The 17,864-nt window shown below is 40.4% G+C and overlaps 1 protein-coding gene across 1 annotated transcript; it reads left to right on the top strand.

The window, feature by feature from the left end:
- Positions 1-1,651: 1,651 nt before the first annotated feature.
- LOC102445464 (trace amine-associated receptor 4-like) lies at positions 1,652-2,904 on the top strand. The gene has a single exon (XM_006136249.5). It carries the CDS (start codon positions 1,691-1,693, stop codon positions 2,732-2,734), a length of 1,044 nt encoding a protein of 347 aa, XP_006136311.2. The 5' UTR covers positions 1,652-1,690; the 3' UTR covers positions 2,735-2,904.
- Positions 2,905-17,864: the final 14,960 nt, after the last annotated feature.

The following is a 17,864-nucleotide window of genomic DNA, read 5'->3' as shown; positions in this document are numbered from 1 at the left end:
AGGACCCAGGAAAAATGGGCACTCCTGTGCCCAGATCCACTCGGCCTACCCAGTGCTCCTTCCAGAGAGGTGGGTCATTGGCTTGGAGGATTGCTCTGCTCTGCCCATGTGCCCAGTACTCCTGCCAGGCAATGTGGGAAGTCTCTGCACCCAACCCTCACTTCCTGACAGGAACCCAGGTGGGTGGAATAGTGCAAGCTCCTATATCCTAACCCCATCTCCCAGGCAAGAGCATGAGGGGGAGGGAACACAGTGGAAGGGGTAGAGTGGGGGAGGGGCTGCCACTTGCTCTTGCTCAAGGCTCCTCAAAATTGTAATCTGCCTCTGACTGCAATACAGGGGAGTTTTTCACATTTGAAACGTTCATTGTGCAAACCTCTTATCATAGTGCTTATAGTGTTAAATATAAATTCCATAGCAAAAATATCCAATATTCCTAACTGGTTTTGAGCACTTTGAGATTAAAAAGTATTTGATAACTAGCCAATTAGCCCATCATAAGACGGGATTTTCAGGTCTCTCCTCCACGTTGGTCTTCTCTCCTGAGCCTCCGGTCTCTCGCTCCATGTCTCTCTCTCTCCTCCTCCTACTGCCTCCCCTTCTCTCTCTCTCAGCTCTCCTCTGCCTCCTTCCTCTTTCTCTGTCTCTCTCTTTCACTTCTCCTCCCCCTCCTGCCTCTCACTCGTGGGACCGCGGAGCCCAAATGGCCATTTGGGCTATGCACTCCCCATGCTGCATGGGTGGTGCGGAGCCCAAACAGTCACTTGCGCCACTTGCTCCCACATGGGTGAGTGGCGTAGAAGTCAGCTGAACGCTGCGGCGGGAGGCAAAGGGGAATGGGGCAGTGACATTCATGGCCAGGAGGCGGGGCCTGGAGCTGCTATCACGCTGCACGTCACCACCCCCCCCTTCGCCTCCCACCGTATTGCTCGGCTGATTTCTGCGCCACTCAGCCAGGCTGCCGTGGGGGAGCAAGTGGTGCAAGCAGCCGTTTGGGCCCCGCACTCCCCATGCAGCATGGGCCACTCAGCGGGAACACCCAGCATTTCAGCAACAGTGCCACCTAGAGGAAATAGCAGCATTTCAGGCAACAGTTCCCCCAGAGGGAACAGCCAGCATTTCAAGCAATAGCGCCCCCCAGAAGGAACAGCCAGCATTTCGGCGTTACAGACTCTCAGACACTGGGGGTATGTCTACACTACCACCCTAGTTCGAACTAGGGTGGTAATGTAGGCAACCAGAGTTGCAAATGAAGCCCAGGATTTGAATTTCCTGGGCTTCATTTGCATATTGCCAGGCGCTGCCATTTTTAAATGTCCGCTAGTGCGGACTCCGTGCCCCACGGCTACACACGGCACAGACTAGGTAGTTCGGATTAGACTTCCTATTCCGAACTACCGTTACTCCTCGTGATGATACAGTGCACTTTTCTGATGCATTGGGCGAAATTCTGCTACTTTTTGTACTACTGTCATTCTGAAGCACACTGCATTACATGGGAATTATTATTAAACTAAAAGCAAACTCATGTGCATTTTTAAAGTGTCAGTTGCTAATCAACGAATCTGAAACACAGATCTGCAGATGCTGATATTGTTCATGTCTCTTTGTTTATTCATTTTTTTAATTTCCCCCAGAACTGGCTGTACTTGGATCCTTTCAAAACCATTCCTTTTCATAATATTGATTCATGAATTCATCCACCCTCTGGAGTCCACAGAACGTGCAGTACTGCTTTGACTTTGTTAACAATTCATGTGCTAGGAATGTAAGGTCTACAATCAGTCTTTGGGCTATGTACATCTTCATGGTGGGAGCGACAGTGCTCACAATGAGTGGTAACATGCTTGTGATCATTTCCATCGCTCATTTCAGACAGCTTCACTCTCCAACCAACTTCCTGATCTGCTCCTTGGCAACTACTGACTTTTTGCTTAGCTTCACGGTGATGCCCTACAGCATGGTCAGGTCTGTTGAGTCCTGCTGGTATTTTGGAGACCTCTTCTGCAAACTCCATACTTCTTTTGATATAATGCTCTGTACCACCTCGATTTTCCACTTGTGTTTTATCTCCGTTGACCGTTACTACGCGGTTTGTGACCCACTGAATTATGTCACCAAAATAACTGTCCCGGTGATAGTCCTCTTTTTATTTATTAGCTGGGCTGTCCCTTTCTTATTTGCATTTGGCCTAGTTTTCTCAGAGTTGAATATTGATGGCATTGAAGAATATGTGACTTCTACTGACTGCAACGGTTTGTGTACATTGATATTTAACAAACTGTGGGGAGTGATGGCTTCTTTTATAACCTTCTTTTTCCCAGGAACAGTGATGGTGAGTGTCTATTTCCACATATTTCGAGTGGCAAGAAAACATGCAAGACAAATTGCTAACATCTCCAGTGCAATAAAATGTGTCTCTGAAATGAAAAACAAACGCTCTACAAAAAAAGAGAGCAAAGCAACTAAAACTTTAAGTATTGTCATGGGGGTGTTTGTGTTGTGTTGGATGCCTTTCTTTAGCCTTACAATAGCTGATCCTTTTATTAACTTCTCAACACCTGAAGACTTGTACAATGCCTTCCTCTGGCTGGGATACTTCAATTCTACATGTAATCCAATCATTTATGGCTTATTTTATTCTTGGTTTCGCAATGCATTTAAAATTATTGTGACTGGTAGGATCTTCAGACCAGATTCTTCTACTCTTAATTTGTTTCCTACAAATACTTAATTAACCAGGTAGGGTTTTAAGAATGTATTTGCGTTAACAGATGCCTCTGTTACTTCCGGAGATCTTTTAGAATAATTCACACAGGGCCCTATATATTGAAAATATTGCAGGGAATGTGCACCTGTTTTTGGTGAAACTCATGGTGTCTAGATAGTAGGAAAAGAGAACAGTCTGGCAAAGTATAGTACTTTCTATCTATCTATCTATCTATCTATCTTAGAGTCATAGAATCATAGAGCTGGAAGAGACCTCTGGAGGTTATCAAGACCAGCCCCCTGCCAAAGGCAGGACCAATCCCAACTGAAACAACCCAGCCAGGGTTCTGTCAAGCAGAGACTTAAAGACCTCTAGGAATGGAGATTCCACCACCTCCCTAGGTAACCCATTTCAGTTCTTCACCACCCTCCTAGGCTATGTCTAGACTAAAAGCCTCTTTCAGAAGAGGCTTTTTCAAAAGAATCTTTCAAAAAAGCCTCTTTCGAAAGAGAGTGTCTAGACTGCAACCATTTCTTTCGAAAAATCATGCTGCTTTTTCGAAAGAGAGCACCAAGGGAGTCTGGATGCTCTCTTTCAAAAGAGTGCTTTTGAAAAAAGGCATTTTTCCTTGTAAAATGAGGTTTACTGCCGTCAAAAAAACCACTGCATTCTTTCAATTTAATTTCGAAAGAACGTGGCAGCAGTCTAGACGCAGAGGAAGTTTTTTCAAAAAAAGTCCACTTTTTTCGAAAAAACTCTGTAGTCTTGACACACCCCTCGTGAAATAGTTTTTCCTGATATCTAACCTAGACCTCTCCCACTATAACTTGAGACCATTGCCATCTGCCATCCGTCACTACTGTGAACAGCCTTTCTCCATCTTCTTTGGAACCTCCCTTCAGGAAGTTGAAGGCTTCTATCAAATCCCACCTCACTTTTCTGCAGACTACACAATCCCAAATCCCTCAGTCTCTCCTCATATGTCATGTGTTCCAGCCCCCTCATAATTTTGGTCGCCCTCCGCTGGACCCTCCTCTCCAATGCATCCACATTCTTTCTAAAGTGGGGGGCCCAGAACTGGACACAATACTCCAGATGTGGCCTCACCAGTCGAATAATGGGGAATAATCACTTCTCTGGATCTGCTGGTAATGCTCCTTCTAATGCACCCTCATATGCCATTAGCCCTCTTGGCTACAAGGGCACACTGGTGACTCATATCCAGCTTCTCATCCACTGTAATCACCAGGTCCTTTTCTGCAGAACTGTTACTTAGCCATTCGGTCCCCAGCCTGTAACAATGTTTGGGATTCTTCTGTCCCAAGTGCAGGACTCTACACTTGTCCTTGTTGAACCTCATCAGATTTCTTTTGGCCCAATCCAGCCATACTCAGCCATCATTTTGTCAATTAAACAACAGTATAATTTCTGTCCAACTACCACTTTGAGTCTCCAAAAGCGACGAGGAGTCCTGTGGCACCTTATAGACTAACTGAAGTGTAGGAGCATAAGCTTTCGTGGGCAAAGACCCACTTCGTCAGATACTGTGTTTGAGTCTCCAGACACAGTATTTAAGCACTAATTTGTTACTTAGTTGCCTATACTGATAATGGACTCCCCAAAACTGTGGGTCTGCCCAAAGCTTGCTCCAACTGAGAGTATCTTTCTCTCATACTCAATGAATACGGGTAACAAAACTAATCCCAAAATGTTTTCTCTGGCTGAATAACTGATTGTTACCTACATACAAGCTATCCAAGCCAATCTCATAGGCACCAGTCAGTAAGCAATTAAAGTCTGTAGTGGGAATGTGAATTAATTCAATTCTTCATTTGGGCTGGAGCTGCTGAGAAACCACCTCTGTCCCGGCACTACCACTGTAGCTAAGATCAGCTGAAAACTTCAGCAGTCCTGACGAATATGTGAGAGCTTTGAGGGTACTAGGGGATATTATGTAAGGGCAAACTATGACTGAGTTAAAAAGATAACCAGATAAGTTCCTTGGAGGGATGGAGGGAATAGATCCATCATTACTTATTAGCCAGGATAGGTAGGGATGAAACACTGTACTTGGAGGGTCCCTGGCCTTTGTTTGCTAGAAGCTGGGGGTGGACAAAAGGGGATGAATCACTTTAGGATTGCCTGTTCTCTTCATTACCTCTGAAGCACCTGGCATTGACCACTGTTGGAAGACTAAATTCTTGGCTAAATAGACCATTAGTCTGACCCTCAGGGCATTTCTGAAGGATGGCAGATGGCGGGTTCCTAAATGTGTTCTTTTTCACAGTCCAGTCTAAAGTCCCACTGTTTATGCTGACTCTTAAAAAAGGGACAAAGATCTCTTGTGGTGAAGGGCTAGTGATTGTTCATACCTGTCATACTAATTTTGTGCTGCTTGTGGAACTATGGACCTTCACCCAGTGACAACAATGAAAAGATGAAGTTTAAAAAATGGAAATAAATAAAAAAGCTGATAAAATGTCTTAAATTTAAGCGATATCGTGGAAATTGCAGATCCCCGCTTTCCGGGCAATTTTATCAACCACCAAGTTGACAGCAGGAGGCCTGGGTGATTTACAGGCAGGAATCCCACTTTCAACCCCGCATAGCTGGTGGCTGGGACTCTTGCTGGTAGCTCTACACTGGAATGTAAGTGTCTCAAAATGTCTGGTTATCAAAAATGATCATGCATAATATATTTGAGTGTTTATATTGTCCTGTGTCCTTTTCTCAACTTGTCCTCATCTTTTTCTCCATGACTGCAAGTCAACACCACAACATTCCATTTTGTTGCATTTTCTTTCCATTTGTGGCCAAGGAGTTTTGTCATGGGATTGGCCCAGTGTGTTTTCACTCTGCTCAGTGGTCACTTGTCATCTCTGGAAATCCAGTCACTGAGGTGGCTTGTCCACCTATTATCTTGCCTATGGGCTACATGACCATAACTGCCTTACATTGTACATTGCCTGCACTATTTCAGTCCCCTTTAATCTCCTCATTCAGTATGTGATCACAGAGTGATAACTTACACATTCGTATATTGAGTGCGAGTTACACAAACACATTGAGTGTTTATATTGTTCCAGCATTTTTGCTAAAACAAATAGGTTTTCCCTGGCTTCTCTAAATTACTGCAATTAATAAATGTCCATTATTATTTTCCCAAGATTTTCCATGTCTCATCTGTGGCTCATCTGCAATTATTTGACAACAATGCCATAATTCAAGTAGGGCCTTTCTTTTATTACTATACATCTATATATCTGCCCACCAGTATATATCTGTGATAGTATTTGTTATTTCTTTTGGAGGGTTGATAGATACTAGACGAGTCTTAACCAGAAACTTAATTCCCCTTTCTGATGCTTGGACTCACTCTTTTATGTGTCATGTACATTACTGTAGCTAAGAATCAAACATGGATACTAATTCAAAAGCAGCTGCTCTATTATGTGAGTATGGGATCCTTTCTTAGCTGAGCCAGTAGGACTTACAGTAGCTTTGTCTCAGTTCAAAACTATTCTACAAACTTAAGATTGTGCTTTCATATTCACCATTCTATGTGGCTAGAAATCACCAGTCTATTCATGTGCCAGTGCTGACGTTGTTAGCAATGGAAGGAAATGGAGATATCTCAAAAGGTTGGTAATGAGCCATGAAGCTCCTCAGCTTTCAAAACCAGCCCACTTTGGTAAAGCTGCTAACATCCAATGGCTTGTTCAGCAGATTATATGAAAAGTGTTGCACTTTCCAATTTTTCTGAAAATGGCAATGAAGACACAATCAGTCTTAAACTTGGCTTAAATGCACTAAATAAATATTCAGGGCAAAATCATTTACTTGACACAGGTTGTTGGGTGAAGCAAAGATGGTGTCACCTACTTTTCTAAGCCTGTACTGCCCAGGGCCATAAACTGGCATAGTGCAAGTCAGAAGAGCTGATAGAAAGGTCCTATGGCACAGCCCCCCACCAAAATATCCCCAAGTTATTTCTTCACAGTGATATTAAGCCAGTGGAAGACTGGACATAATGGAGTCTGCCCTCTCAACTACTGCACCCTCTCTTTCCTTATGCTGGACACTGTGGCTGTGTCCAGACTCAGGGTTTTTTTCGGGAAAAGTAGCCTTTTCCCGAAAAAACTTCCCCTGCGTCCAGACTCAAGCCGCGTTCTTTCGAAATTATTTCGAAAGAACGCGGCTTTTCTTTCGATGGCGGTAAACCTCGTTTCACGAGGAAGAACGCCTTCTTTCGAAAGTTCCTCTTTCGAAAGAAGGCGTTCTTCAATGTAAATAGGGCTTCCTCGAAAGAGAGCATCCAGACTCGCTGGGTGCTCTCTTTCGAAAAAGCGGATTGCTCTTTCGAAAGATCCGCCTGCAGTCTAGACGCGATCTTTCGAAAGAGGCTCTTTCGAAAGATGCTTTCGAAAGAGCCTCTTTCGAAAGAAGCCTGCAGTCTAGACATAGCCTGTGGGGTGGAGGCAGTTGATGCATGAGGCCAACGCAAAATGCCTTTCTCAAAAGGGAACTCTGGGCTGGCCATTTCCAGAGGCCTTAAGGTGCTTTCTACCGTTCACACTTGTGGAGGCCAAAGCAGATGGGGCAAGCTGGTTTTTCAGTTTTTGGTATTCAGGATCTCTACCACTTTGCCCTTTGTGTGCTGTGCCATACTGCATGGGAATGGCTTCTTTACCCCCACATCAAAAGTGACTTTTTAAATTGATGTAAGTGTTTAGTTAAGCCAAGGTGTGTGATTTCACAGGTGCTTAAACACTGTCTTAAAAATGCTGAACACTGAGCTGGACTCCAGCCAGAACTCAGAAAATAGACCTGTGGAAGCTGCTTTTCTGTGAGGTTTCCCATGCGAGATTCATGTTGTCTCAGCTGCAAAATGCAGCAAAACAGCAAAGGGAATGAGTGAGCTCTGGGGAGAGGCTATAACAGGTGTCTTATTAATGATCTTTTTGCAGAGTTTTCATGATCTTAAACAGCCCTAATTAATGTGATTCTTTTTAAGAACTTTTTTGGCAAAACCTGTTTCATCAGATAGATGTTAACTTGTGACTCCTAAATAATTGGCAGAATATGTGCTTTGTTATTATACAAAGGCCTTGAGCCCCATGAATTAATTGCCTGAAAAAGAAAGAGAGCTCTGCATGATAATTTCTCTTCCATACCTTTTGTATTTCCTCTGCTGGTCAGAATTCCACAGCATTTCTCTACCTGGTTGCATCCATAACTGATGTAGCAGCTAACAGGCAATGCCAGTGAACTGCTATCTCCTCCGTTCCCTGCTTGGAGACTGGTTTTTAAAATAGCACTGTTTAAACATACACAACTTAATTATCAACAGAGGGTGTATTAAAAGTGATGGGAAAAAATGCCTGTGGATGCAGTGAATTTGCAACTCCTCCTCCCCCCATTTACTTAAGTGGATGGTTGCAGACAGATTAGTTGACGGCATGTCCATAGACATGTTATTGCAAAAACTGTGTGATGTTCTGTTAGGTATTTGGCAGGTGCATGTACATTTTATGGCTGCAACAACTAAGTCACTCTTTGCAAAACTGACGCAAAATGGTCCATATAGACTGCACTGGAAATCAGAAGCCACTGTTAATTCAATCAAATAAAAGATATGGGCAATAAGCTCATATTTCACACTGTGTGCTTTTTTTATTAAGCTAAGCTAAGAAGTCATCAATTTCTGTCCACAATTCAAAAAAATAAGAATATTCAGGACGGCCCAAAAGCAGATGCTTATGGGCTGTCCTGAATAGAGATGTACTTAAAAAAGGACTGAAGTTTTTTCCTCAGTTGGCGTGTCTATGATACTCCCTATTTCTATCAAGAGTGACATTCAACCTCGTTTCATTCATTCACCATCTATTGTTCCTTTGTTTTAAAATGGAAACTACTGGAGCATTAGAACAACCCGCTCTGATTCCAGAGGGGGGAAATGAAAAGATTCCATCCATGTCTACTCCATACATCAGTAGAAAGTAAAAAATATTACCTCTATCTCACACATGCAGGTTGCCAATAGCGTGATCATCAAATTTAGTAAGCAGACAAAACTTCAAATAAGCAAAAGAATGCAGTGGACATGGTCTCTGAGTGATCAGAGAGACACACAGTGGGCCACACTGAAGTATAGAATGGACTCAAATCAAAACTCATCTGGGAAACATTATGAACAAAAAGGTTTATCTATTTTCCTTTGTTGTTTGGATGCTGGAGGTTATACAGATTACTTTATATCACTTGTAAAGTGAGAACAGGACTCTACATATTACTTTAAAATATATTCATCAGAGCCTTTGGTTTCTTGCAAACTTTACCACTCAGAAGGGACAGTTACCCTACTCATTGCCTCCAGTCTCTTGCCTTGAATTTTGAGCTTCCACCATGGTCTTCTTAATTACCTCAGGTATATCTACACTACACAGAAGATTGAAGCTGCCACAGTCGATCTTCCAGAGTTTGAATTAGTGGGTCTAGTGAAGACAGCTAATTCAAACTGAGAGGAGTGCTTTAATCAGTGCTGGTAACCCTGCTTCCATGAGGAGTGAGGGAAATCAAAGGGAGAGTTTTCTCGACTTCAATTTCCTGCAGTGTGGACAGCACCAAAAGTCAAATTAAGCTCCTTCGATTTCACCTAAGCAATCAATGTAACTGAAGCTGTGTATCTCAATTCAACTTTGTCCCCTAGTGTAGACATACCCAATTGCGTCTTCTTCCCTGGAACCATTTCCTCTCCTTCACAGACTCAATTTGTGGGTATTTGAGAAGTAGCCTTGCAATGGAGTAGTGTTAGAGTAGGAAGGTTCTCGAGAACTGCAGATGCCATTACACATTATGATCTGTGAAGCAGTCCCGGAAGCACTTAGATACAGCATCACAAAACGTTACATGTTAGAGTCACTGTGCTGATGGAGGAACTGGGCAAGCTGTCATTAAAACACACAGACACTGCCATACATGAATTTGGCCTGGTATTGCTGTTACGTCCTGGTTTCATCTGAATAGTTAATCATGTGACTTTATATCTTTTTTTCCCTAGGCTCATCAGGGGTTTTGTGTGTTCCAGTTGTGATTCTTATTGTGCCCAATGCCCTTAAATTGGCAGTTGTGGAGTAGTTGGTCAATATGGGCACGTCTACACAGCAGTGTTATTTCAGAATAACATAGTTCACATCTACACTACAAGCAGTTATTTTGCCATAATGTCAAAATAATGTTGAGCTGGAGGACTTCTTACTCTGACTCTTGTAACCCTCATTTTACCAGGACTAAGGGAAGTTGGAGGAAGAGTGCTTTTACTCGGACTTCCTGCTGTGTAGACAGCACCAAAAGCCGAAATAAGCTATTTCAACCTAAGCTATGCAATTGATGTAGCTCAAGTTGTGTAGCTTATTTTTGGCTTTAGCCCTGCTGTGTCGACGTGCCCTATATGATATTAAACGATGAAAATACAGTCCTCCAATCAATGCTGAGTATGTAGGTAGGTGTTTACTATCAAATGTTTTCTCCCATGTGCCTATGTGGCCTGGTCAGATCAACAGTGCATGGCTGCATTGTGTAGGATGTCTCCCCTTCACATACCATGTGGCATTTCCTGCCAACTGCCAGATCACTCATTTCCTTCTTTTCCATTGTGATCTGGTATCAAGCTGGAGTGTCAGGAACTCAGCTGCATTCACACTTGTTCACTTAACAACCCAGTGAGCTTAGCTATGCCCAATAAACTCTTACTAGGAACATGTATACACTACCCACCCAATCAACTGGCAGCAACCAATCCAGTAGGAGTTAATTTATCCTGGCTGCTGAGCATTCTCCAGTTAGCTCCAGTACTCCCCTTGCATGAGAAGTGTAGATTAGTCAATGGGAGAGCTTCAGAGGTCAACTCACTGCAGTGAAGATACTGTGATAAATAGATCTAAGTATGTTGACTTCACATGGCTGAAGTTGCATAACTTAGATTGATGGCCTTCAGAAGTATAGACCAGGCCTAAGCAACTGTATTCCCTAGCTGATCAGAGAGGCCAACTATTTAACCCTGCAGTAATGGGTAGCACAGTGGTGGCTCATTGTGGCTGCAGTTGGGTCAGACTTGCTTCTTGTCCAGCCCTTGTTCCAACTTGTGCCTGTTTCTGCTTCAGTTCTAATCCCTGCCTGTCTATGAACTTCTGAACCCTGGCTTGATTCTGGACCCAGCCTTCATTTCTACAGCTGATTCTGCTCTGACCCCTAGGTCACACTGCCCACACTTCAGGGTAGGCCAGATTTTGTTTTGAACTTCTTTGGCTATAGAGGGGTTTCTTCTCAGCTAGCCTTTGTCCTACATGAGACATAGGAGATCTTAACAGTGCCCTGCTTCCAATGAACATAACTTTTGTGGGATGGTAAACATAGAAGTACCTTTGCTTTGGGGGAAGGGGAATACTCAGATTTAATTAAATTAAGTGTGCTATTCTCTTCTATATGTAAACACTGCAGATCTGCCCCATTTTTCCAATCACTGAATATCAAGACACAGATCTTGCTGATGTTAATGGTCCAAAAGCAATCTCAAAACATTTCCCTGATTCTCTTCCACCTTCAGTGAGTCTATCTTTTTTCTTGATGTCTAACTCTTGCCCTGCCTGTGCCAGCAGTGACCGGTGTTGTCTGCCACTCTAATGATTATTGGTCACACACATTTTCTATTTGTTAACCTTCCTTATTCTGACATATTATAACTAAAAGATGTAAGTCGCAAATAACTGTAGATTTATACAATGCCTGCTCATGACAAAGATATATCATTTTTACCTGTAAATACCTATGTACTGTTTGTACGATATTTTGTTTCACAGTATGAACTGTTCTGGACTGGTGTTTTATATAGTCTGCTAGAGTACACACAGAACATAGCATAGGCTTTCCACAATATATCCAGGCTAAAAGAAAATTAAAGAACACCCAAACAATCTAAATACCTTGGGTACGAATCCTTGGCTGAAAATCTCACAAGAAGTTTATCTTTGTAGATAATGTGTTTCTTACTGTTCTGAGTTCTAATTCAGAGGAACAACTTAAGCATTTGTTTAACTCCGTAGAATGTAACCACGTGTTTAAAGTGATGTACAGGCTTCAGTGCTTTGATAGGGATGGTCCCCTGAAGTGAGTCCTTGCCTAAAGGTAGGGATAGAGTGAGAACAGTTTGCATGAGGCAGTTCATTACTTGTATGTCTAATCATGGCTCAAATTTGGAAATGTAGAGAAATATGGTGAGAACAAATATTTAAGATCCTTGACAATGTTTAGGGGACTAAAATTGTCAAAGGTGAGGGTACAAGTGGAAAAAGGGGTATAAGATACTTAACAAATCTGAAGTAGAGTTTGAACTTTCAAAAAAGAGGACACACCTGAGAGGGAGTGTGTCTCTATCAGTATCTACCAACTCATGTTGTATTAATGTGTTATATACTATACACTACGCAGCGCCAAATTTCAAAATAACACGCTATTTCAAAACATTCCTTATCTCTCATGCAACGAGGTTTACTGAGATGGTGAAATAGCGCACCTGTTATTTCAAAAAATATTTTGAAATAAGAGGCGGCTTGTGTAGGTGTGGGGTAGCTATTTTGGGATACCGCTGGAATCCCGAAATAACCGTGCAGTGTAGACATACCCTAAATGTGTTTGGATTCCTTTTCTTTTATCAGACATCCCCCTATTTTAGATATCATTAAAGTAGAGCCATTTTTCATTTTTCTCAATTCACACTTAATTTTTATAATTAAAAATCTACATTTCAGTAGAAAATAGAGAGCTCGGATAGGAATGGCGCAGGAAAATAACAGTTTTTCCCAAAGAAAGTATCACTGAAAATGAAAAATCATTCAGTTTGGTTGGAATGTATGTTGGGTTACACCACTGCAATGCCTCCTAGGAGCTCTGTAGTACAAGTGCCTCAGGCCCCACTTTCCTCTAAAGGCACCGATCTTGCTTAACCTATATCTTCTGGTATGCGTCACTATCTCTGCCCAGGCTGAGTGGAGGTTATAAAGCATGAGATTTCTAAGGCCATGGTGCATTATAGGAGAGGAACTGGTATGGAATATGTAGAGAGGAGAACCCAAGTGTCAGGTGTCCAAGTTACAAGTCCTGTGAGGCACTCTGTCAGGATTTCATAAGAGAAATATTTGGGGTTTGGGATTAAATATTTTGGCTTGTCACGACATTGTTTTTGGATGAGAAATTGAAAATTTACATTGAAAACAAATATTAATTGAAAAAACCGCACACACGCTTAAGCCAAAAACTGAATTTTCCAATAAAACCAGTTTTGTAGAACACTTTCAATCAGTTTTATTGGGCAGAGTTAATGACAGTCCCTGTACCAGAACACTTACAAGCTAAAAGACCTTCTATGGCTTTATAGTTAGCATACTGTTGTGGAGGCAATTCATTCTCCTATTTCCTGTGTGACTGTGAACCAAATCAAATAATCTCCTCACTGGGTTGTTTATGTATAAATGTTTTCAGTTGCAGCAGCAGAATGAAGAGTTACAGAGGAAATCTGTCAGAGAAAAGTCATGATAGGAGACTTATGAATTCACCAGAGACAGCTACAGGTCTTTTTTTTTTCTTCTGTATATATACTGGCACCAACCCAGTTAATCTGTTAAGAAAACAGGAAAAAAGTCAGATACATTCTTATTGAACATTGTCACAAAGGAGTCATATGGAGCAAAAAACAAAAAAAATCAAATAAGTGTTGTAATTTAATGAGAAAAAGATTTACACACATTTCATAGGTAAGCTGCAATACTGTTCATTGGTTGGATCAGAAGATTTTCTAACTGAAATTAAAGCCTAGAAACAAGAGTCAAAAGTCTCAGCAAAAAATGTTGTCCATGAAGAAATAAACTGTAGAGAAATCTCAGGTAAAATATCTTTTACTCCCATGTTATGATGTAACCAACTGCATTTTGCAAAGTACTGTAAGAATTACAATTTATTTGATTTTCCAGTCTGAATAGTGGAATGATTCTATGACAAAAAGTTTTTAAATGATTCTTTCAGGAGAAATGTTTGTCTCTTTAGCATAAGAATAATTTAATCCACTATTGAATAAAGAAATCAGCTGAATCTTAAAATATGTGACAAGCTCATTCATAAACTGATGAGAGAATAGTAATAGAGAGGTAGCCATGTTAGTCTCATCTTGGTAAAAAAAAAAAAAAAAAAGGAAAAATATGTAGCACTTTAATGATTAACAAGATCGTTTATTAGGTGGCCCATGAAAGCTTATCACCTAATAAACTATCTTGTTAGTCTTTAAAGTACTACATATTTTTTCCTTTTGATTAGAGAAAGACAGCTGGATCATCATCAATAGTTTATGCTATGCCAGTGTCAGATGGAACAGCAGTAAATGGGGTACAAGTGAGCTGATAATTAACAATCTGAGAATTTCAAGGCTGGATTAGAAATTTCATTTCCCCTGAATACACACTAGGTTATTTCTTATGCATGTTAACACCATATATCCTTTCAAAGTACTACAGAAAAATACTATGTAATAATATACTTATATGAGGCCTTTTCCCTTCAAAAAGCTCTTATTCACTTGTGGGTAGACCTATTGATTTCACTGGTGCTACTTCTGGGAGTAGCTGTACACATGCTTAAATGCTTGTAGGAGTAAAATGTATTAAATATAATGTCCAATATTGGTTCAGTCTCAGAAAATTTATGGGAGTAAAGACATAGGGTAAAATAAACCTCATTTTTTTAAAATCTTGGTTGTAAATAGTCAAGAGGAGAAAGATCACATAAAGTTAAGCATATTCAAAGCATAATTGCTTTTTGGAAACATTCATACTACAAGCAGAGGGTTATTTATATAAGGCAAATAACCTTATTATAATGACTATACATTTTGGTATCAGCTTGGCGTATCTGTTGCAAACATCCAATATGTTTACAATGGCAAATGTTCATAGTCTTATCATATAACGGTGTTTCCAATGAATTTTAGAAAAATATGCCAGAAAGTTTTGATGTGTTCTGACAAGCTGGAAGTAATAAAAGAAAAGGAATAATAGGTGAGGGTCACCAATGTGAAGGGATATGAACTGACAGAATTGCAAGGAGGAAAAAATGGGACTTGCAGAAGGGATCATTAGTACTGTAAAATAACATATATAGTATGTGTGTACATTTAGGTATAGGTGTGTATGCATGTGCCCTCTGACATATTGAATGTACTTTCTCAGGCCATAGTGACTGCCTTCATACTCCTTTACTTTAATTCTATTACAGTAAAACCGCAGAGTTATGAACTAACCAGTCAGTCACACATTTGGTTTGGAACCAGAAGTATACAATCTGTCAGCAGAGAGAGGAAAAAAGCAAATATTGCACAGTCTGTACTGTGTTAAATATAAACCACTAAAAATTTTACAAATAGGGAATTGACAAGGTGGGGAAACTGTTTCTGTTTAAGTCTCATTTAAAATAAGAAAAGCAATGTTCTTTGTCTGCATAGTAAAGTTGCAAAGCAATATAAAGTCAATCTTCAACTGTAAACTTTTGAAAGAACCACCATAATGTTTTGTGTAGTGTTATGAAAATGTCAGTGTTACGAACAACCTCTGTTCTTGAGGTATTCATTAACTCCAAGTGTCTGCTATGTACATAGATGCTGGCTCCAAGGGTGCTCTGAGGCTCAACAGCCCATGGAAAAAATAATAGGGGGTTGTCAGCACCCAAGAGTCAGAGCTTGAGTGGAATGTGATGCGTTATAGGTGGCTAAGAACTTCTGCCTTTGGGGCAGTGATTTTGTTTATAAACAGAGACAAAGGCTACATCTACACTGCAGCGCTTTTTCAGGTAGCTATTCTGCATCTTTTGACTGCGCCCATTATTTCAAAATATGGCAGGCTCGCTATTTCACGTCCCTATACATCTCATTCCACAAGGAATAAGAGATGTTTTGGAATAGTGATTTATTTCTAAATAAGTGCTGTGTAGACAGTGCCAAATTTCGAAATAAGCTTTTTCAAGCTACGGGTGTAATGTAGACACACCAAAGTGAGCAAGATAACAAAAGGTTTCTTACTGCATTCAATTAAGGCTCATTAGATGATTAGATTAGCATCCCAAATCCCTCCAATTAAAAGACAAGGCAAAAAGTAAATAGAGACTTGTGCTGATCTGGGATCAGTGCTTTTCCACATATTCCTAAATGGTCTGCAATAAGAGACAAACAGCGCAGTGGCAAATTTTGTAGATGATACAAAATTACCAAAGATCCAAAACAGACTGCAAAGAGATCTTGCAAAACTTGGCAACAAATTGGTGGATGAAATTTAATGTTAAATGCCACTTTATGCAGAAGGCAAAATATAATCTCAATATATATCTACAAAATGATGGTGCTTAAATTAACTATTCTCCATCAAGAAAGATCTTGGAGTCATTTGCCGTACTCTGGAAGCACTATGTTTCCAGTGTACTGCAAGTTCATAAAGTTCTCCCTATGTGGCTATCATCCTTTGGAGCTGTGGAATTCTCATTCTCTTGCTTCAGAAGACTTAAAAAGTATCTCCAGTCAACAGTGGGGCAGAATCACCTGTCAACAAAGAGACAGACACAACTGAATAATGTATCTGCCCTTAATGTGCCCCAAACTAATACCAGGGAACCTAAGAAATAAGATTACTGACATTTTCATCCAGAAAACTAGAGCAAGACCCAAAGTCTTTAAACTGGTACATTAGTGAAAACAGTTTGTAGGTTATTGCAATGATTTTAATATGTTGTAATTGATGATAATGTAATTATGTAGTTCATAGCAATTGACTAATTATGAAAGTAATAAAGTTGGAAAACAGGATGCTGAGCTAGATGGACCTTTGGTCTGACCCAGTATGACATTTCCTATGTTCTTATGTTTTAATATGCTGAAAATAATGTCCCCCAACCTCCGCTCCCTCACAGATATCTTCAAAAGCACCCAGCAGTAAAAACAAAATTCAGCACCTATGATTGTGTGCAGACTGTAATGTGACAAACACAGTTTTTTCTTTTACACATGTAGATTTGTAACAGCAAATATCAGATTAAATAAAAACCAGAAGTCTTAAATAACAATTATCCATAATAAAGGATTAATACAGTTCACTAAACTGGTGTCATTTTATCTATTTTTCAAATCTTTCAGTGCTTCAAGGCAAAGATTGATTTGCTCACCCAGATGAATCATCAGCACTATGTTATTTTATTTCTTTTACTTCTAGTCACATATGTATTCAGGGTTTGCTCCTCAGTGGATTAATAACAAAGAACAATTTAACCTCTTGGCAAGTCTGCTAAAGAGAGAAAGAAACAGTTAGGAATCCTGTAGCTCCTTAAAGACTAACACATTTATTTGGCTATCAAATTTCATGGGCTCTAGCTCAAGAAAGCTTATGCTCACATAAATGTGTTAGTCTTTAACGTGCCACAGGACTCCTCATTGTGGAAAGAGGCTAACAAGGCTACCCCTCTGAAAAATGAGGAAGGTGTCACTGAATCATTATCACCTTTTTACTGTGAGGTCTGGCAGCTTCACAAAGTGCTGCATGTCCAAATATTTATAGCATCAACCAATCTAGGTTTTCTGATGCTGTAATGTTTCTCTTGGAAGTATGGGCTGTACCTCCAAGAACAAACATGTCTGAGGTGATGGGTAGAGCCATATCTCTGAGGCTTTCAATTTGTAAACGTATGGTCATAGTGCTTATAGTGTTGAATATAAACTGCGTATCAAACTATCCAATATTGCTAAGAGTTTGAGTACTTGAGATTCAAATGTATTTAGTAAATAGCTTGGCCCATTTTGTTAGCTTCAGGCCAAATTCTGCTATCACTTATACTGGTGTAGACTGGACTAATTCCTGTAGAATAAATGGAAAATAGTCTCAATAGATGTTATTGCACTTTAGAGTAGAATTGGACACGTTATTTTTAATTTCAGACAGTAATCAACTAATCTGAAACACGGGTCTTTAGATGTTGCTACTGTTCATGTCATTTTGTTTATTTTTTGTCTTTTCTCCCCAGAAATGCCCATGTTGTAATCCTTTGAAAAGTTTATTGTGACTTATTCCAAATC

This window comes from Pelodiscus sinensis, chromosome 3 (genome assembly GCF_052426305.1).
Source record: "Pelodiscus sinensis isolate ZL-2025 chromosome 3, ASM5242630v1, whole genome shotgun sequence".
NCBI lineage: Eukaryota > Metazoa > Chordata > Testudines > Trionychidae > Pelodiscus > Pelodiscus sinensis.
Note: the sequence above shows the minus strand (reverse complement) of the source record. Positions and strands in the feature narration are given on the sequence as shown.

Excerpts from the sequence above, each read along its gene's own strand:
- LOC102445464 (XM_006136249.5), top strand. The coding sequence starts at position 1,691 with ATGAATTCATCCACCCTCTGGAGTCCACAGAACGTGCAGTACTGCTTT.